This window comes from Plasmodium cynomolgi, chromosome 12, assembly GCF_000321355.1.
Source record: "Plasmodium cynomolgi strain B DNA, chromosome 12, whole genome shotgun sequence".
NCBI classification, from domain to species: domain Eukaryota; phylum Apicomplexa; class Aconoidasida; order Haemosporida; family Plasmodiidae; genus Plasmodium; species Plasmodium cynomolgi.
This window is the reverse complement of record NC_020405.1, coordinates 1,898,250-1,915,093: the sequence shown is the minus strand read 5'-3', so window position 1 is coordinate 1,915,093 and position 16,844 is coordinate 1,898,250. Positions and strand designations below refer to the sequence as shown.

Below are 16,844 nucleotides of genomic sequence, written 5' to 3'. Positions count from 1 at the left end.
CATATTTAAATAATATCACGTTACTTTTTAAATGCTTATAATTTCCATTAACACTGTGGAATTATAACATGTACACCTGATTTGATAACTGCTTTACTTTTTTTCAACTTTCATGAGAAAGATAATTAAGAAGTGCGAGAAGCAACATACTTGCAAGTTGGCCGCATGAGCGTTCATGCCGGATTTTATAGCCATTGTTATGGCCTTAAAGCAAATCCAAAAGGATTAAACACAGGCAGACATCGTTTTAGTTCTCCTGAAATAATGTACGCCTCCCCAAGTGAGGTCTTCTCGCCTGATACATATATTGCTCCAAACATTGTGACAAAAAACGATCAAACTGTGTGGAGGAGACAGTAAAACCAAACCACGTCCATTTTAAAAATGGCCATAAAGTACAAACCAAAAATGTATTAAATGGAAAAAGATTCCTACAGCAAAAGACACGTCAAAAAAATTGATAATGCAAGATATACACACATGATAAACAATGGAAACATAAAAAACGAAATGGAACAGTTTTGTAAATTTTTTCAATATGACAATAATAACAACTCTTTTTTGTGTAATGACTATTGTGAATATATGAACAACTTTTTTGCGAATGAAGCTCAAATGTATTTTGGTGCAAAATTTCACTTTGACTCATTCGATAAGTTTACAAATTTACCTGTACTTACCCCAATTTGCAAATTATCCAATTTTAAAAAAATTAAAAGGGAATATTTTGCCAAAGGAGAGAAAAACCGATATGGCAAAAATGCTCTTTTTAAAAAAATTATAAAAAATCATCTACACTTCGTTGAGAAGTACACACGCAAGTTGGGGACTTCACCCAGAGAGGAGTTCGCTAAGTTTCGCAAAAGAGATAGAAGAGGCGAAAATGGCTTTCCCATTAAGTCTAAAAGTGTTCTCCGCAAATACTTCAACATTGGAGGGGAGAATTCCAGGACAGGAAAAAATTCCCAAAACAGGGGAAATGTTGTTAAACCCAACCACAATGATGGTCAGAAGCAATCAATTAGAAAGGTCCCCAAAAAAAAAAAATTCTGCACCGGGATCCCCAAATGTCAAGAGACGAAAAGGGGAAATTCTTAAAAAGGATAAACTTACATTTCAGTAATTGTGAGAGCAGTGACATAGACTTTTTTTTCTCCCCAGATGATGCGAAAGGGGTTAACGGACTTTTCCTTTTGCGAAAAAGACAAACTGATCAGTTGGAAGAAGACCGAGATGACAAGTCAACAAAATCGGAAGGTGTTTACAGGAATGCACAGTTTGTTCCACAAGACCAAAGGGTTCAAATTGTGTCATATGACGATATGGAGTTTTACAAACTAATGAGAAAAAGGCTGAGGGATAAGTACAAAAATGAAGCGGGCTTCTCAACAACCAGCCGTTGGAGCAGTACCCCCTGTGCAAAAAAAAAAAAGCGATAAAGGTACTCTACCCAAGTAGAAGCTGCACAGGGGGAAAAACGAATGATAAACAGGAAGGAGAACAAATTGAACCCAAAGTGTACACACTTCTTTCCCCTAAAAAGGTACAGACACACCTCGAAAGAAATAACGTCGCACAAAATGGCAACGGCCAACTCTTTGTCAATTTGGGTAGGGTCAAATATAAGTGCCTCAATAAATACCACTCACTTTGGGATCACCAAAATGGATTTTATCACGGCCTCGGAGAGAACAACACGATAGGGATGGCGAAACCGCATTATGCTGGCACAGCAGGGGGGACTACGAAATGGTGTTGCTGCAGCGATAGCGATGTGAGTTTTAGCAATTTGCAAAAAATTTGTGGACGGTATTTTTCCGAAGGGGGAACCCCAAATGGTATGAACTCATCCCAAATGGGTTATTCTAATGGTAATGATCCCCTTTATGGAAAAGTAACAAACGGGCACGGGGATGGGAACGAAAATGGGCACGAGAATGGGAACAAGTTTTACATAACAAGCAGCACCACGTGCACGAGCGCATCCAAGTCCGAGGCTAACCCCATTGATGATATTTCTAATGACGAGCGTAAAGACGGTTCCGTCTCATCGGAGCAATGCATAAAAATGTACGAGGAAGGAAATATGGAGAAGAGAAATAATGACCACACGAATGAGCAGGCGAATGTCCAGGTGAATGACCAGGCGAATGACCGTACAAATGACATCCACGATGTGGGCACCCACTTCTTTGTGAACAACCTGGTACAACCTCCACCCATGGGAGAATCCGGACAAGGGGACATACGTTGGCAATCCAAGTTGAGTGAAAAGGTTCCAAAGATCCATTTTAAGCATGCACAGGTAGAGGAAGACAAATTGAATATTTACCATAACGAACGGTTATGCAGCGTGTCCTGGGATTACCAACGTGGACGTAGTAGCAACTTAGGTGATAGGAGGGTGGTTTCCCCCCATGGCAGTTTTTTATCACCCTGTGGTGTGCGTGTACACCATCCGGAACGAAGTTATGTAAGTGTAACTCATTCGCAATGTAATTGCGACCCGTTTGAATCGCTTCTTAAGAAGTCACTAAATGAAGAAGAAAACAAAATGGAGAATAATCCCCATGAGGGAAGAGGCACACTGGGGGAAGAAATACCAAGTGACGGATTCGATCAGGAAAAACTTTCATGCAAAAATGGAAAAATAAGAAGAGGAACAAATCCCATCATTTTGGAAACTCCTCAGTTGGAGAACAAACAAAAATTTGCACTTAAACCGAAAGTCTACTGGAGCAAAAGGAGGCCCTTTTGGGAAGAAAAAAATCTCAAGGGAGGAATAACAAAAAAAAAGAAAAAAGAAATGAGTAACGGGATAAACACAAATTATCACCATTGTGGAAAGGGCTCACTAAAGAATGTGAAAGACGATTATGCCCATTCCGAGAAAAACGTTTTAGCCTTCAACAGGGGGGAGATCCATACCGGTTGTGGATTTACAGAGGGTGAAAAACAACCACTTAGGAGCTTTTCCTTTACTAGTGACTCGACATGTACATTGAGGAGTACCCCTATGCACAAAAGGACGCTCACAAATGAGCTGTTTTCCCCTCGGGAAAGACGCATAATACGCAGTAGTGGAAATATACAGAAGAGAAGTTACACTACTTCCTGCATAAACGAAACACACATATTAACAAGTAGAAAAAATTTATCTGCAAACATTGTGTCCTTAGTTGATGCAAATAAATATGACAGCATGAGGAGTATAAGTGGACAATCCTGTATGGCTTCGAGTAGGGAGTCCTCCACTAGGTTGTCTTCTAACCGCACTCGTGTTGGCAGGCCAAGACGAGGGGAACGAGACACAAGGGGACTGCGGACGAGCCACTCATATGATGGGAGCCCTCTTAATGTGGATCTTCTACCCCCCACCATTGTGGAGAACGACTCACACATGGAAAATGGATCAAACGAAATATGCAGTAACAGAAGTGAGAACAAAACAAAGCTGAAAAGTATTTACACGAAAAGGGTAGTGGACAAAAAGGAGGAGCCATTTATACACACGAAAGGAACAACTACTTGGGGGAAACAACATGGGATGGTACCATCAGTGAATGATAACTCTTTATATGATAATCTACTAACCAGGTGTGCATCCCCCACGGGGTTCTTTCCAACTAGTCAGGGCTTCAAAACTGAGGAGCTTCCCATGTCCCATAAAAAGACCATAACGCAAGAGGTCCACGAGGGGGCCAAAAATGGAGCCAACGAAATGGACAAAAAGGGCAAATTGGACAAAAAGGACAAAATGGACAAAAAGGGCAAAATGGACAAAAAGGGCAAAATCGACCAAAGCGACCGAAGCGACCGAAGCGACCAAAACGACCAAAGCGACACACCGCTCACCTGTACACGCAAACAAAAAGACGCGCACATCAAACAGGATGATCCACAAGTGGACTGCCTCCACACGAACGACTCACTGCGTAGGGAAAGAAAATTTAAAATTCTAACCCCCGTCAGTGATAAAAAGGTAGTCAACCACAACATTGCCAGTCAAAACAGTTCGACTCAGAACAAGAGATCCAAAAAGGGACGAAACAAATCGGAGATGAACAACACTACTGATAGAAAGGTCAACCAACAGGTAAACCATTTCAATAGTGAGGATAAAAGAAACATGAAATGTAAGCCTATTTGGGATAACCATCTCAAATGGGAGTGTTTCACTCATTCAATATGCCCCAATGATGAAACGTCGAAAGAGACTCAACAAAATTTCACCCCGTCTGAATGCACACATTTAGGGGATCCATCTCGATATGATAACTTCGATCAGGGGGGGAATTACAAAATAAGACACTTATTGAACATTGAAAGGGGGGGAAGCAGAAACGGAGTTGCCATTTCGGTTGGAGTTTTAAATGAGAAATCTCAATTGGGAACGTCTCTTAAGGATGACTCCACTCCGAGTGATCACAAAGAACGTTGCTGCTATGCTGATGGTAGATTAGACTACTCACGCAAGGCGAAGGACCACCCCAGCTCGAGAAAGCGCTGCACCCGTGTAGCCGATTTGGAGCAAGTAAATAAAAAGACACTGTGTGTGGAAGGAGGAACTGGGGGGCAGCAAAGTGGGGAGCAGCAAAATGGGGGGCAGAAAAGTGGGGGGCAGCAAAGTGGGGGAAGTTACGACCAAGTGGAGGGATTAAAATTGGGAAAAAATAACCAGAGTGGTACTAGTCCTAAAAAAATCGAATCGATGAACAAAAGTGATTATTACCATTTAGGGAGAGACCTTGACATGGATAATTTAACAAGTAGGACAAATTTTCCTGTCGATTTTTTCAACATGAATGAGAGAAGAGACACCAAGGATGTAATTGCTGCTACTGGAAGAAAGAATCCACCTCCTACCTCCCTGCACATTCAAAAATTTGAATATTCTTTCCCAAATGAGAACAACTGTGAAGCAGTCCCGACGCAGGATGATGGTCACTGTAATGACGAACTGCCCAACAGCTTGAACAATCCACCTCCTGAAGGTGTAAAGAATAGTACGAGAGAATCCTTCCCGAAAAAATCCTCCCAAAATAGCTATCTGATCGAGTGGTACCCAGGGTTTGATATCCCTATAGGAACCTATGGGAGGGCCATATTGCGAAAAGCATTACACCAAAAAAGAATGACAGATGTGAAAATGTGTGACGAACTTTTATCATCTAATGGGTTGTTCCCTACTTCTAGATCGACTTTTGGAGACATGAAAATAAGGGACCTTTACAGAGCTGCCCACATTTTAGGAGTATGGAATGTGGCGGAAAAATATTGTCTTCTGGCATGTGAACGGAATGGGTATAAAAGGGAATGGATTGCTATGCTGAAAAGGAGCGGAGTTAAGATTACCATCAAGGCACTCAAAGAATTGAGGAGCAGGTACCTACTGACTAGCAAAAATTTTTCAACTTCCGGGAAGAAAAAGAACAGTAATGGTAACAATAATGGTAACAGTAATAGTAACAGTAATAGTAACAATAATGGTAACAATAACAATCATGCAAAGAAAGGGGACATCGGGGGGACGGACACAAATAGGACAGTTAGGACTAAACTCGAAAGAGGTGTGCAACCGGGGGGACCCATGTTAGAGGCACCTTCCGGCATCCGAAAAAAAGTTTCTCATAGCCCAAATTGCTCACATGATGATAAAGCAGGCACTACACCAAGGGACTGTCTCCACAACCCGAAATGTAAGAGGGGAAATCAAACATCCTACCACATAGATGAACAGCAGACCCACCTCTCCACAGTAGAACCCAAAAAGGTAGACACTAAAAGAATCCCCAACCAGCTAAATTGCACACTTCCAAGGAACACACTTCCAAGGAACACACTTCCAAGGAACACTCGTCCTAGTGAACACATGGGCGCATCTAATGAAGCACACCTCCGAATGTTAAAGAAAAATCAGGTTGGAATTACGAATGATGGAAATTACCAAAATGGTAGTGGTAGGGTCGGAAAAACAGACTTAGACTTCGCAGATACGCATAAGGGTAAGTTCCCTTCACCCCCCCACATAAGTAACACCAATGTTTTAGGTTATACAACTACTTCCAATCACATGAGCGTGGCTAGTACGAGTAACTCACTAAGTACAATTCAGTTTGGATACTCAACACAAAAAAGATTTTCCAACATGGTAGTAGGACCTATAGGTAGAACCCTGTCGGATGATCCTGAAATTTCAAATGAGATGATTGTGGAGAATTCCAACCGGCTCCAAAACACGTGCCACTTTTTTGATACAAATTTTCTGCATGCAAGGAGAAAACTTATTCATGAAAACTGGAACTGTAGTGGCACGGCATCACTGGGAGATACTGACCACACTGCAGGAATAACAGTTAGGGGAGACAATAAACTTCATTCTGGGAACATTACAGTAATGGGAGACCTCTCTACGTACGAAGGTATGCGGAAGGAGCATGCTTTAGAAATGGGAATGCTCAGTGATCTGTTCCACATGGGGGGCACCTCCGATTCGTTTCAGTTTTGGAGCAACTCAAAAAATGGCAGTCGCTTCGTTGACGAGTATATGTAGAGAAAGGGGTGTGTAAGAAGTGCTGTCGGGGTGTGTAGGGATTGCTGCCGCGGTGTGTAGGGATTGCTGCCGCGGTGTGTAGGGATTGCTGCCGCGGTGTGTAGGGATTGCTGCCGCGATGTGTAGGAATTGCTGCCGCGATGTGTAGGGATTGCTGCTACGGTGCGTAGGAAGTGTTGAAGGACCTTTACATGTGCTGACCAGGTCCACCTATCCCTTGGGGACACTTTCTATCGTAGCGGCAAGCGTGGTGGGCTCGTCGCGCAATATGCCCCCTCAGCAGACCGCGCAAACGCGGTTAGACCCGAAATTGAAACAACAGTGTACAGACCGGTATGTTCATTATGAAAGAAAAAGAAGAAAAAAAAAAATTTATGTAAAAGATTTACTCATGGTGATGGCTGTGTGGACAATCCTAATGCTGACTGTACAAGCACAAATTGTGCTGCGGCCCCATGTGGAAGTCACCAAAATTGGAAGAAGCGCCCACCCTGAGAGAGGCTACCGCTGTCCGCGGCGGTATATACGAGCTCGCCTTGGGAATAAAGAGCTACGGGAACACGTCAGCGGTGTGGCTGCAGTCCATGCCCATTTCTTTCTTTTTTTTTTTTCGCCCATTGTACACATAAAAAAAAAACATATGAGTGTAACTTCCGCGCTTGCACACGTAAGCAGCATATCCCCGAATGGTAAAACGGATACACCATGTATTTTCCCTTCTTTTTAAATTCCCCCGGGGGGCATTATTTTTCTGCTCCCTCGTTCGATCTATCACTGTTCCCCCACATGGCCCAATTCGACAACAAGGGACTGTTCATAATTGCACCATGACGAGGGGAAAATTTGCCTCCTTTTTTGCCTCCTTTTTTGCCTCCTTTTTTGCCCCCCTTTTTGCCTCCCTTTTTGCCTCCCTTTTTGCCCCCTTTTTTGACTCCTTTTTTGCCCCCCTTATATATGTAAAATAACTCACGGCAAAAATGAAGCTCTGCGGGGAAAGAGAATATGGTGGAAGTGGAAAGCCCTTTTTTCAATTTTTCTACCGAACGGATAATCAGCGATAGCTGCGCGGCTGTACTCGTAATAGAAGCGGGAAAAAAATTCGCCATGTTGAGCTCGAGAAAGGTGGGGCGCTGCATAAGTGTCGCCATCAATTGGGTACCGTTATGGCTTCCCCGCCACATCGCCATTTTACTTGGCCATTTGTTCCCCTCATTTTAGTATGCCCTTTCTGCGCCCCGCAGCAAAGCTGTCCCACAATTTTTAAAACCAAAAAAGCAGCACTTCCCTTGTGCATGTTTCGACGACCCAGAAGAACCTTCCCCAGTCGATCACATTTCGGAATGACCCCCTCGAAAACGTTACTCGCAATATATGCTTTTTCTCCATGTGGCGCTTGATTGGCCAAAAATTTTACATCCCTGAAGGCAAAAGTATAACACTACCTATGTGCCATACGCTGTAGGAAGAGCTCTGAAATTTTATCCTCCCGTTGGGTGCTGCAAGTATAGGAGGTATATTCACCCTCGAAAGGGAAGGCATAACCTAACCCGTTGGTGCGAAATGGCAGTGAACTTTAAATGAGGTCCCCCCCATCGGCATCATCACCCTCACCGTCAGCATCAACAGCACAACCGTTTTGCTAAATTCGCGTGGCCTTTTTTTTTTTTCATGGCCCATTTTTAAAAATTCGCCTGGGACTTCCCCTGCATCCCCCTCGCATGAACGTACGATTCCCCAAACGGATAGGCGCATACCACCAGCCCAGGAGATACTTACACTACACGTTGAACAAAATGGAAGGAAAAAACATAAAAGAAAATTTGAAGAGCATGAAGGATGCATATGACCCGAAAGAGGTCGAATCCAAGTGGTACTCCTTCTGGGAGCAGAATGATTATTTCAAACCGAAAAAGGAGTTGCTAGGAAAGAAGGGGCAGAGTGACAAATTCGTCATTGTGTTACCCCCACCCAACGTCACAGGGACGTTACACATAGGCCACACGTTAACCATAGCTATTCAAGATTCTCTAGTTCGATATAAGAGGATGAAAAATTTATTAACTCTCTACGTCCCAGGGACAGACCATGCAGGGATAGCAACGCAAACCGTTGTAGAAAAAATGCTATTTAAGAAGGAGCAGAAGATACGACAAGATTATGGAAGAGAAGAGTTTGTGAAAAAAATTTACGAATGGAAGGATCTCCATGGAAATAAAATTAATAACCAAATTAGGCGAATCGGTGCTTCTGTTGATTGGTCAAGGGAGTACTTCACCATGAACGAAAAATTGTCAGAAGCTGTGAAGGAAGCATTTATCAAATTTTATGATAGCGGATTGATTTACAGAGACAACCGATTGGTTGCCTGGTGCCCCCATTTAAAGACTGCTCTCTCAGATATCGAAGTAAATCTTGAAGAAATCAAAAAGCCAACAAAAATTAAAATCCCCTCATTTCATCACTTGGTGGAAGTAGGCGTATTATATAAATTTTTTTACCAAATTAAGGATAGCGAGGAAAAAATTGAAGTGGCAACAACAAGGATTGAAACCATGTTGGGAGATGTTGCCGTAGCTGTCCACCCAAATGATAAGAGATATGCACACTTAGTGGGAAAAGAAATTATACACCCCTTCATTCCGGACAGAAAAATAACCGTCATTAAGGATTCCTATGTAGACATGGAATATGGTACTGGAGCTGTGAAAATAACACCAGCTCATGATAAAAATGATTACGAAATGATGAAGAGGCATAATTTGAAGTCCATAAATATATTTACCCGAGATGGATTTATTAACAAAAATGGAGGGAAATTATTTGAAGGTCTCCACCGATTTGAATGTAGGTTTAAAATTCAGGAAGAATTAAAGAAATTAAATTTACTATCTGATAAGATTCCTAACTCCATGTCTCTTCCCTTGTGTTCCAGAACGAATGATATCATCGAGTATATGCTCATACCACAGTGGTACGTAAACTGTAGTGAGCTAGCCAAACAAGCTATTAACTGTGTGAAGGAGAAAGAGCTTACAATTATTCCCTCACAACATGTGAACACCTGGTTTTATTGGCTAGAAAATGTTCGCGATTGGTGCATATCGAGACAGTTGTGGTGGGGGCATCGAATTCCAGCCTACAAAATTGTCAAAAAGGGGGATCCAAATTTAAGCGGCAAATCAGAGGGGAGTGGTGATAATTCCAATCATTTAGAAGAGGCAGACCCCACTTTGCAGGAAGGAGAAGAAAAATGGGTTGTTGGTAGATCCTACGAAGAATGCATGGAAAAGGCCAAGAAGATGGTACCCCAAAATGAACAGTTTGAGTTGGTACAGGATGAAGATGTACTAGACACGTGGTTTTCTTCCGCCCTTGTTCCATTTAGTTCTTTAGGGTGGCCAGAAAAAACAGAAGATCTCGAACACTTTTTCCCAAACAGTATTTTAGAGACGGGTCAAGATATTCTTTTTTTCTGGGTAGCTAGAATGGTAATGGTTTCGCTACACCTTATGAAGACACTCCCTTTTAAGACTATCTACCTACATGCCATGATTAGGGACTCGAAAGGAGAAAAGATGAGTAAAAGCAAAGGCAACGTTGTGGACCCCTTGGATATAATCGATGGAATTAGTCTACAAGGACTAAATCAAAAATTGTATGAAGGAAATTTACCTGAAAAAGAAATCAAAAGAGCATTAGAATTACAGAAAAAGGAATTTCCAAAGGGAATCCCAGAATGTGGAACCGATGCACTAAGATTTGGTCTCCTAACATATCTCAAGCAGGGAAGAAATGTGAACCTTGACATTAACAGAATAATTGGGTATAGACATTTTTGTAATAAATTATGGAATGCTGTTAAGTTCTTTTTGAAAACATTACCTGATAATTACGACAATACTAACGTCCTTCTATCCCAACCGGATTATGTACATTCCTTGCAATGGGAAGATAAATGGATTCTCCACCGGTTAAATGTGTATATAAAAAATGCCAATGAAAGCTTTGATACGTATAACTTTTCCGAGGCAGCATTTTCTGCATACAACTTTTGGCTGTACGATTTGTGCGATGTGTATTTGGAGCTTATCAAGGCCCGTCTCAATGTGGAGCCCCCCGAATCAGTGAAGAAGGAAGAAGTGCTTAGTGAGGGGAAAAGGGAAGATGCCGCAGCGGGGGAGAGTCACGTTCAGGACAACACTGCCATCAGCGAGGGGCATCCTCCCCCCGGTTCAACAGCACTGCATGCTAACAAAACGCTGCACGCATGTCTGGATTATGGACTGAGACTTCTGCACCCCATTTCGCCTTTCATAACGGAAGAGCTGTACCACAAGATCGCAGCAGAGGGATACAAATTTGGATCCATTTCTGTAGCCCCGTACCCAGAATACATACCTTCTTGGAATGATGAAAAAATTAACTCAGAAATGAACAAATTTATGAGCATTGTTAAACAGTTCAGGTCGTTTATTTCTAATTTGGAAATTCCTCCGAAGACAAAACTCAATTGCTACATTGCTGCGAAGAATCAGGAAGACGAATGTTTTATCTTAAAGGTAAAAAATAAAATACAGACATTGGCCAAATTGGCTAGCCTTACTGTCATTAAGTACAACGTGGAGGAGCTTTCCGATGATCTCACTGCTGAAATAAAAAAATGCCTGAAGGATATTGTTGCCAACCAGTTTATTATTTACGTGCAGTCGAGCGAGGAGTACCTCAAACCGCTACTGACGAATATGCAAAGCAAGAATAAAAAGCTTCAGAGTTCTCTAGATTCCTATTTGAAAAAAACCAATGATCCGAACTATGCGCAAAAAGTACCTGAACAGGTCAGAAATTTGTACGCGGAAAAAATCGAGGAGCTGAACGCGCAAATTTTGGCCGTGTCAAACATCATTTCGGAGATTAACGAGTGCTTAAAAAATGCGTAATTCCGCGTAACGAAAAAAGGGGGATTTTCGCGTAAAGGTGTTAATTAGGGGAGTATACCCAACTGGGAAAAAAAAACAACTTAACGAGACTTATTTTGAGCACAGCGTGCACGTATATGTGTGCATATGTGCATATGTTTGTACATTTGTGTGTACACTTGCACATGTGCATCAGCGCCGGGGAGGAGGCCCCCTTCTGGGGGACACTCCAAAAGGAAGGCGCGCTCCCTGCAAATGAATATGCACAGATAACAGCGTGAACCCAGTACACGCATGTGCGTGGACATATGCGCCCATGCACAAATCAAGACAGAAAAAGCACGCACTATTTCTGCATGCCATACGGGGTGAGGCGTGTTGGACGCATGACGAGGCATTCTTCCAACCGCGCGTGTTGTGACCCGTGCCAATTGTGCAACAACTCGGTATGCCGTTAGCAGCGTCATGCCGCTGGCTACGCGTTAGCTATTTTTTAACGTTTTGACGTTGCGGCACTGCGGAACTGCGACATTGGGACACTTCGACATGTGTATGTTTTGCATCTCTCTACGCAACGCAGTAACTGCCCTTCCCCCCCTCCAGCGACACTCTCCGTCGCACATTTTCGCACCAAACAAACCCTCAGTTAAATTTGGTACCCAGCAAGTGCTCATCAATCAGCGCAAATATATGAGGCGTGTTGCAGCCCTGAATTTGGCGAATAATTTCTCCATTTTTCAGTATTAAGTAAAACGGCTTGGAATTGTTATCGTAGTTTTTTAACGAGGCGATATTTTGCGCGCACACGGCTACTATTTTTACGCTCTCAGTGAAGGTAAAATTTGCTTTGTAAATTTTGTTTATAATTTCGAACGTGAAGAGACATGGTCCGCACCACTTCGTATAAACGTCTACGATGTAGAGGATGTCATTTTTTTCTTCAAACAGTTTTTTATATTCCTCCTCATTGCAAATTTCTTCGTACATTTTGTCTTCAGCCCTTTTCATTTTGCACAGGGGTGTGCCACAAAAAAAAAGGGGGGGGGGAGTCCAACAAGTCGTAAAAAAAAAAAAAAAAAAATTACCTCTCTATCTTTACAGGCGTAATGACAAAAAGGTATATTATGTATGATCAAATACGAGTGCCGAATTAACGGGGGGCCTTATCCAAGCTGCGAAAAAAAGTTCGCCTTGATGTGGTTCCCCCCCTCTTCGCCTTTAAAAAAAAAACTTCAACAAATTGTCCTCAATCGAATTGTCGTCAATGGAGCTGACTTGATTAAAATGGAAAATTTCCAAAGAACTCGTTTTTGTGTCCGTCTGCACATTGCCCAAAAGGTTATTAATGGTGGGTCCTTGGACAAATAAGTAATATAAAAAGTACGAGTCGCATATCACATTCTGAGCTAAGAGGCGTATATGCTTTTGGAAAATAATTCCATTAAGATTGTCTAGCTTATTCAGTTCCGTCAAAATTTTATCAATTAAATATTTAAAGGAGTACTTTTCTGTTTTTTTTTTTTTTCCTTCTTTTCCGCGTCTTTTTCGTTTAGCTTTTCCCAAAATGGGTGCCTTTCCGCATTGCATTCATTCATATTTTTTTCACTATACACGTTATATTTTTCTTTATATATGTGAACAAAGTAAAGGCAGGACTTGATGTAATACCTTTCGTAGTTTCTATACCGCTGCATCAGATCATCATACGTGGATTTGTGTATGATATTATTATTGTCCAAAATATATGAACAAAATGATAAGTCCAACAAAATAATGTTATACAATTCGGTTACTTTTTTATTTAACAGAGTTTTATTTTTTTCATTCGCGTGTGCATACTGGGAAGAGTACACTTCTTCCACAAGGCAAATAAATTGCGAATATATTTTGTATATCTCCTTCTGTAGCGCAGTTTTTACTAGGAAGATAATTATGCTTTGATACTCATCCGTGTTGAATAACCTTTCAACGTAGAGGATAAACAGATTGGAAAAGGAGAAAATATTTACCAAGTGGCCGTTCATTTTTTCGCATAAAATATTTTTTATATCATTATTTATTAACATGTTCAGGTAGAAATGTAAATACTCCTCCAAATTGTGCAGATATTCCACGCAGAAGCATTTCAGAGATGTCTTCAATATTTTGTACACGATGTGTAGAAAAATGCTTTTTAAATCATTGAGGGAAAAATTGGGCTCCCCCTCGAAGTCGTTCTGTAGTGCCTCTTCATCGCTGGCCTCGCGGGGACTGAGGAAATGGGCCCACGCGCGCTTATCGTTATGCTTAAGCAGGTTTACGTAGAGATGGAGCTCCTTATATTCCTCCTCCGAGTTTTCTGTCTCTTCGATTTGGTCACCACGATTGGGCATGTTCTCACTGTGAGGCAGTCCCCTTCCTTTCATCATGTCACTCTGTTCTTCCTGGTCGAGGTTCACCGTTTCGCAATCCACGTTACTGTCACGCATGGTAGCCTTACCATTCGGGCACTTCCCCCTTGGGGTGTTTGCCAAGTGGGTGGGCTCCTCGCTCAACGGCACTTTTAAGAAGCATAGCAGATTAGAGCACCTATTTAAACTACAACTGCGGTTGGAAGTTGGTTCTCCCTGCACGATCGCGTTTGTATTTGCATTCTCTTTGACGTGTGCCCCTTCCCCTGTGTGACTTTTCAAAATACTCATAAACGAGTCGAACATTTTGAAAAAATCGGCAGCATCATGTGAGCCTTGGTCTACAAGCAGAAAGTCCGCATTCGCGCTGTGGTTAATTTCTTTGGTTTCTACGAAGATAATCAGCTTGTAGGCTGAAAATATAAGGGGGTGAATTTTTTCTTTTAAAATTTTTTTAAAGCCATTATGAAAATGTCCCTCTTTGGATGCGTTACCCCCCGCTTGCACACGCTCTGTTGCTTCTTTGTGATCATTTTTTTTTGTATGTTGGTCTTCACTTGAGTCCCTGTCCACATTGTAAAATTGCACGTATATGCTATCCAAATTGATGGAAAAAAATTCGTAGTAGTAATAAAATGAATTCAGCAGGAATGAATAAAACACCCAATTTTTAATTTCGCAATTTCGCTCATAAGAAATCGAAATGTTGCAAAACAAACTGTGCAAAAATTTTGTCATTACGAGCTTCCACTTATCAATTGGATTTTTATCAAAAAACGGAATTGCACACACAAATTTGTTAAAAAAAAGGAAAAAAAAAATCTCGAAAATTTCCTCATGAATAGCATGCAGATAATTATTGTTCAGGTAAAAATCGACATCTTTAATATATTTACGATAGTATCTTTCTTTCATCTCCATTTTACCCTTCATTTTGTTGTACAGTTTGTTTATATTTGCATACTCTGTGAACAACTGGCCGCACGTGACGCCGTAATCATTTTTGCAGTAGTAAACATGCAGAAGGTGGATCATATATTCATAAGTGCGGCGCGCAAATTGGACATACGTTTTGTGTACTAAGTTGTATTTCTCATCAATTCCTTCGTTCAGAGTTTTCTTTATTTCTTCCATGCTATTTATGGCATAATTGAAGTACTGCTTGTTTTTCTTTGCCTTTTCATGAGATATATTCTGCAGGATGAACAGCTCCATCTGCATTTTTCGCAGGAATAGGTTTTTTTCCTCCGTGTCCACTGCGTCGTTCCCATGAGTGTGGTCGTCACAAGTTTGTGCAGTTTTATCCTCCCACTCCACGGGACATCCCTGTTCGAGACCGCTAACATGGCTGTCCTTCACCCTTTGGCGCAAGCTCTCATTACTCACATCAATTAGCAGAAGGATCATATATTTAGTGTGTAAAACTAGATAAGTGACTTGCAAAAATAACGTTTTTACCTTGTGGAGGGGGAGAGCCTCATCCTCTACATGGCTCCCTCTACGAACAAAGTTGTGTAACAAATTAATTCTCGCGTTGAGAATTTCCTTGAACAAATCATTATTTACAAATTCCACGACTTGGCAATTTTCTTTCTTGTAAAAAAGCAATAACACAATTACTGACTGTGGAATGCTATCCATTCCACACGAATAGTTATATGCCAAATTGTGGTAAGAGGCATATATCAACTTTTGCAAAATGTCACAGAAATTTTCCTTGTGTTTATTTACATACGTATTTAAGTACAAAATGGAGCTATTGCTATTAAACATGTTAATGTAAATGTTTTTAATTTTTTCATTTTTGAGCAAAGAGCTGAGGACCTTGATACAGAGAAATATATCCGTGTATAATTTATTCAGAACAAATGAGTAGTTTTCCTCACTCATCTTTTTATTCACGTCAAGATATGCATGGTTAATATAGTTGTTAAGGTAGAAGCAGTCGTAATTCAGTAGTTCCTCCTTTTCCATTTTTACAATATGATATGCACCTTCACATGAGGCACCTTCCCCTTCTCCTGTGCTTCTTCCCAAATGGCAACTTTGAAATAAAAAATCGTAACTATCGCATTTTTTTTTCCACACCTCTTTTATGATGTCCTTTTCCGATTCCCTTAATTTTTGTGTGTGCACTGATGACTCTCCAAAATTCACCGATGCTGTGTTTCTAACACCACCGATTAAATCGTTGTACGAGCAAATGATGTCCTCCAAGTGACATTTTATTTTGTCCACACTTGCATACACACTTTTAATTTTTATCGTATTATCTATCACATGGCTACTTTTTTCTTTCAAAAATGTTTTTATGGATTCTTCCTTACTTCTGATGTCATTTCGTAGGTTCTCAATATGTTCTACGGTTTTCTTCTGGTCGTAGTTTCGAAATACCTCACTAACGTCAACTTTCATGGTGCCAGCAGGGGGTACTGCTCTCGGTATACGCTCCTTCCTCGGTATACGCTCCTTCCTCAGTATACGCTCCTTCCTCGGTACACGCTGCGGCCTCACTTCCACCCGTGGGTCTACCTACGCGTAAGAGTACACCTGTGTGCAGTTACGTCCACGTCATGGAAATTCCCATACGTGCGTTCCTAGACCCCACATGGAGAGACTACCCCGCGTTTCGACAAGAAAAAGGCGCCGTGTGAATGTGCCCTTATTTGGAACCACAAGGGGAATCCCTTCGCGGTGAAGGAGAACCTTCAAGATTCGGTTTTCGACGCAAGCACATGTTTTTGTATCACTGACGGAAATGCTAAATGCACAAATTGGGGAACAATTAACGAATTGATCAAGCAGCGCCGGCGCAGAACGACTGAACGTGCAGTTAGTTAACGCTCCTCTTTTTTGTTGCTACTTAATTATCCCCTTCAACTTATTACAGGGCCATCTCATACAGCCACTTAAAACAACAATTCGTTCCTTCGAGCCATTCCATTCCACTCTGCATTGAGGGCAACTCCTAAACGATTTCATTAT

The 16,844-nt window shown here is 41.5% G+C and overlaps 3 protein-coding genes across 3 annotated transcripts; 2 read left to right on the top strand and 1 right to left on the bottom strand.

Moving 5' to 3' along the window:
* Positions 1 to 417: 417 nt before the first annotated feature.
* On the top strand, positions 418 to 6,553 carry PCYB_125320 (hypothetical protein; the record flags this gene model as incomplete). The annotated part of the gene is made up of 5 exons (XM_004223865.1): positions 418 to 1,006; positions 1,030 to 1,398; positions 1,470 to 3,597; positions 4,330 to 5,385; positions 5,569 to 6,553. The coding sequence occupies 5 exons, from the start codon at positions 418 to 420 to the stop codon at positions 6,551 to 6,553; spliced, it is 5,127 nt and encodes a 1,708-aa protein (XP_004223913.1).
* A 1,793-nt stretch (positions 6,554 to 8,346) lies between these two features.
* PCYB_125310 (valine-tRNA ligase) lies at positions 8,347 to 11,490 on the top strand (the record flags this gene model as incomplete). Its single annotated transcript, XM_004223864.1, has 2 exons — positions 8,347 to 8,491; positions 8,534 to 11,490. The coding sequence occupies 2 exons, from the start codon at positions 8,347 to 8,349 to the stop codon at positions 11,488 to 11,490; spliced, it is 3,102 nt and encodes a 1,033-aa protein (XP_004223912.1).
* Positions 11,491 to 12,687: 1,197 nt separating this feature from the next.
* PCYB_125300 (hypothetical protein) lies at positions 12,688 to 16,274 on the bottom strand (the record flags this gene model as incomplete). The annotated part of the gene is made up of 2 exons (XM_004223863.1): positions 12,688 to 13,041; positions 13,083 to 16,274. The coding sequence occupies 2 exons, from the start codon at positions 16,272 to 16,274 to the stop codon at positions 12,688 to 12,690; spliced, it is 3,546 nt and encodes a 1,181-aa protein (XP_004223911.1).
* Positions 16,275 to 16,844: the final 570 nt, after the last annotated feature.